Source organism: Gadus morhua, chromosome 4, assembly GCF_902167405.1.
Source record: "Gadus morhua chromosome 4, gadMor3.0, whole genome shotgun sequence".
NCBI classification, from domain to species: domain Eukaryota; kingdom Metazoa; phylum Chordata; class Actinopteri; order Gadiformes; family Gadidae; genus Gadus; species Gadus morhua.
The window spans coordinates 39,737,185-39,741,063 of record NC_044051.1 but is presented as its reverse complement, the minus strand read 5'-3'; the positions used below and the strand labels follow the sequence as shown (position 1 = coordinate 39,741,063).

The 3,879-nt window shown below is 52.9% G+C and overlaps 1 protein-coding gene across 1 annotated transcript in view; it reads left to right on the top strand.

The window, feature by feature from the left end:
- Window positions 1–3,879, top strand: part of raph1b (Ras association (RalGDS/AF-6) and pleckstrin homology domains 1b) — a gene marked incomplete in the record, with an annotated part of 27,707 nt that overhangs the window by 7,946 nt on the left and 15,882 nt on the right. The window contains 4 exon segments of the mRNA XM_030354055.1: window positions 498–680; window positions 1,132–1,637; window positions 2,591–2,677; window positions 3,484–3,558. Of these exon segments, the coding sequence (XP_030209915.1) occupies window positions 498–680; window positions 1,132–1,637; window positions 2,591–2,677; window positions 3,484–3,558 (851 nt within the window).

Genomic DNA, 3,879 nt, shown 5'->3' with positions numbered 1-3,879 from the left:
CTCCTCCCTCCCTCCCCTCTCCTCCCTCCCCTCCCCCCCCCTCCCTCCCCCCCTCTCCTCCCTCCCCCTCTTCCTCCCCCTCATCCCTCCCTCCCTCTCTCTCCTCCCCTCCCCCCCTCCCCCTCCCTCAACCTCCCTCTCTCTCCTCCCCTTCCCCCCCCCTCTCTCCTCCCTCCCCTCCCCCCCCTCTCCTCCCTCCCCTCCCCCCCCTCCCCCTCCCTCCACCTCCCTCTCTCCTCCTCCCCTTCCCCCCTCTCTCTCCTCCCTCCCCCCCCCTCCCTCCCCCCCCCTCTCCTCCCTCCCCCCTCCTCCCTCCCCTCCCTCTCTCTCCTCCCCTCCCCCTCCCTCCCTCTCTCTCCTCCCCCTCCCCTCCCCCCCCCTCTCCTCCCCTCCCCCTCCTCCCTCTCTCTCCTCCCCCCTCCCCCCCTCTCTCTCCCCTCCCTCTCCCCCCCCCCCCCCCCTCTCCTCCCTCTCCCCCCCCCCCCCCCCCCCTACAGAGGCCCTGAACCAGGGGGACTCGGTGGACCTGGACGCCCTCATGGCGGACCTCTGCACCATCGAGCAGGAGCTCAGCACCATCAGCAAGCCCAACTCCACCTCCAGGGCCTCTGCCAAGACCCTCCAGAGGGCCCCGGGGGGCCGCAGCGCCAGCTCCAAGCACAGCGGCGGGAGCAGCGGAGGTAGGGGGGGAGGGGGAGAGGGAGGGAGGGAGAGGGGGAGGGGAGTGGAGAGAGAGAGAGAGAGAGAGAGAGAGAGAGAGAGAGAGACCTTAAATAAACCTAAATAAGTGTTTTTCAAACTGCAATAGCTTTTTTTTTTTTTAAATAAGCCTTAATATATCTAAAACTTTGTTTTGATATATTAAAAACGGAACTATAAAAAACTCTATGGCAGTTTGAAAAACACCACTATCTCCCCATGATGACAAACCTTCCCATGATTAACTTCTAAACAATGACCAAAACACCAGGGCCACCGATCACACTCCTACGCTGCTAAAGTTCATAAACGTACAAAAATATGGTAAAATATGATGAATATTACTGAGTCATGTACCTCTATCCTTTTAACCGGGTGCCTGCCCTCACACCAGCCTGACCTCTGACCTCTGACCCCGCCCTCCTCCACCAGGGAGCGCCAGCAGCAGCACCAGGGCGTCGCCGGCCAACACGGTCCGCGGCGTGGGCGCGGTCAACGGCCGCCCCTCGGGCTCCGCCTCCTCCTCCTCGGCCACGCCCTCGGCGGCGGCGGCCTTCTCCCTGGACGACATCACGGCGCAGCTGGAGCGCGCCTCGCTCAGCATGGACGAGGCCGCGCGCCAGACCACCTACTCCTCGGCCTCCTCCTCCTCCTCCTCCTCCTGCTCCTCGGCCACGCTGCGGCGGCCATCTTCCGGCTCGTCCGGCGGCGGCGGCGGCGGCGGCGGGCAGCACCGCCGCACGGGCTCGGTGGGAACGGTGTGCGAGCAGGAAGCGGCGTCGCAGAGGGCCAGCGTTAACTCGGCGTGTGCGTCGGCCTGCAGTATGGACTCCCTGGACATGGACTCAGTGCTGAGGGGGGGCGGAGGGGGAGGGGCAGACACCGCCGCCGCAGAGGGCGCCAAGACCCAGGGTGCACCGGGGCAGGGCAGCACCGAGGTAGGTCCCATATTTGTCTGTTTAAAACTGTCAAAGGTGTTTTATTTCAGTTAAAAACTGTTTGAACAGTTGACTGTTTTTTTGGATTGTTAAAAAAAAACTTAAAGCTGTTCAACTGTCAACACTGTTTTTTTAAACGGTTTTAAAAACCTTCACAACTTAAAACGGTTTTTAATAGCAGTGAAAACTGTTTAAAAACGCTTAAGTCTGTTTTTTTAAAACAGATTTAAACAGTTTTTAAGAGCAGTTTTCAGTTTGAATCCGAGCAGTTACACAGGACACTGTGACTCCCATTAAAACCCACAAACAGAAACTGAACTCCAGTTTAAACAGGGACTGGGCGGGAGTGAATCGACTCTAATCCACCGTCCTACCCTCTGCTAACATTTCTCTGCATCTAATCACACCGCATGTTTGCCTTGTTGCGAGGACCGCGTCGCCGTGTGTAATCCCTGTTGTCGTGGACAACAAACGCTCACCGTGTGGCTTGGATTACGACTCTAACACTAACAGCTTCCCGCCCGCTTTCGATCACCTGGCGGCGAGATAAATGGCCAGAAAGAGCTATTGATCATGTTATTGATCATCCAGAGGTAGACTAACGGAGAGGTAGAGACATTGACATGACTGAGGGGAAAGAGAAGCAACATAAAATAACTGGCAGAAACTGGTTAAAGTAAGGTAGTAAACGTGACAATGTAGACTTTGTCGCAATAGTAAAAAAACAACATTATTTTAGAAATTCTATTAAAATGTATTAAATAAAAAATGTAATACATTAATCTTAGAGATACAGGAAGTAGCAATCATTAAAATCGAGCTGTGTGAGTGTGTGTGTCATGTCACCCAAACCCCTTTCCCATCGCATGTGTACAGACCATGTGTGTGTTGCATCTCCCCTGTCCCACGTGCACCCTGCCTGCATTTCCATTTCGTGATTTTGTTTTTCCCAGCATGCATCACGGCGACGGGCCAATGGTAAGCCGGCCAGACGTCACCTTGATTTTGTGTCATGTGATGGGGAAATGGATCAGGCCACTGTAAGTGTGCACGGCCTACGTGTTAGAGGAGTGTGTGTGTGTGTGTGTGTGTGTGTGTGTGTGTGTGTGTGTACCCTACACGTGTGTGTGTTTTTGGGGACCACGCATTGCCATGCTACTGAATTAAATTCCCAGGATTATGATTTGAACAATGATGATGGCCCCCAATGATGTGGTCCCCATATAGTGTGTTTGTGTTTGTGTGTGTGTGTAGCTCTAGTCTAGGTGTTAGCATGTAGCTAGCTAACTAACTAGCTAGCTAGCCATGCTCACCATGTATACACAACTAAGTTTGTGCATACGTGTGTGTGTGTGTGTGTGTGTGTGTGTGTGTGTGTGTGTGTGAGTAGCACTATCCGTCGCACACAAACCTGTAGCCAAGTAGTCATGCTCACTATGTACATGTAATCAAATGTGTACGTGTGTGAACAATACCAGACATTAGCACGTCGCTAGCTAGCCTCGCTAACAACCGCCATCCGGCTCCATTCAAAACTCACTTTCCAAAGCGATCACTTCTTTACCCACAGCTGCAGCAAGACGCCACTGCTAGGCTAACCCTAACCCTAGGAACCACCTCTTGCTTTCACACCACGCCCCCCCCTAACCCTAACCCCCCCCCCACCCCACCTCACCTTACCCACACGGACGCCATTTTATAAACATAACCTGCGATCAATAACAAGCCGCCTCGAAATCATTGGGCTATGACTTGTACATCTCTCTCTCTCTCTCTCTTCATCTTTTTATTTATTTGTCGTCTTCTCTTCTTTTTGTTCTCCTCCTCACTGCCACTCTGATGCCAGCACTCCTATCTGGACCGAGAAACCTCGCTCATTCTGAAAAGCATAGCGGGAAAGCCCTCTCACCTGCTGACCAAGGTGACTCCTCACTCCCTCACCTCTTCAGCTTGCTCACCTGTGATTGGACGGTTTTTCCTGTCCATGCTCTCTGCCACAATTTGCATGCAATCTGTTTTTAAAAAAATATTTGAAAGTGAGACTTTTGCTTTGAGTTCTCACTCTCATGTTCTGCTTTGTATGGATCTTCGTAGCTTGGGTTTCTATTTGCATTCTGTGTGTGTGTGTGTATTAGTGTGTGTGTATTAGTGTGTATGTGTGTGGATACTTTTTTTTTTATGTGTATTGGATGAAAGTTTACTAGAGGTCACCGTTTGTGTCGTTTACATCACAGCGAAGCGT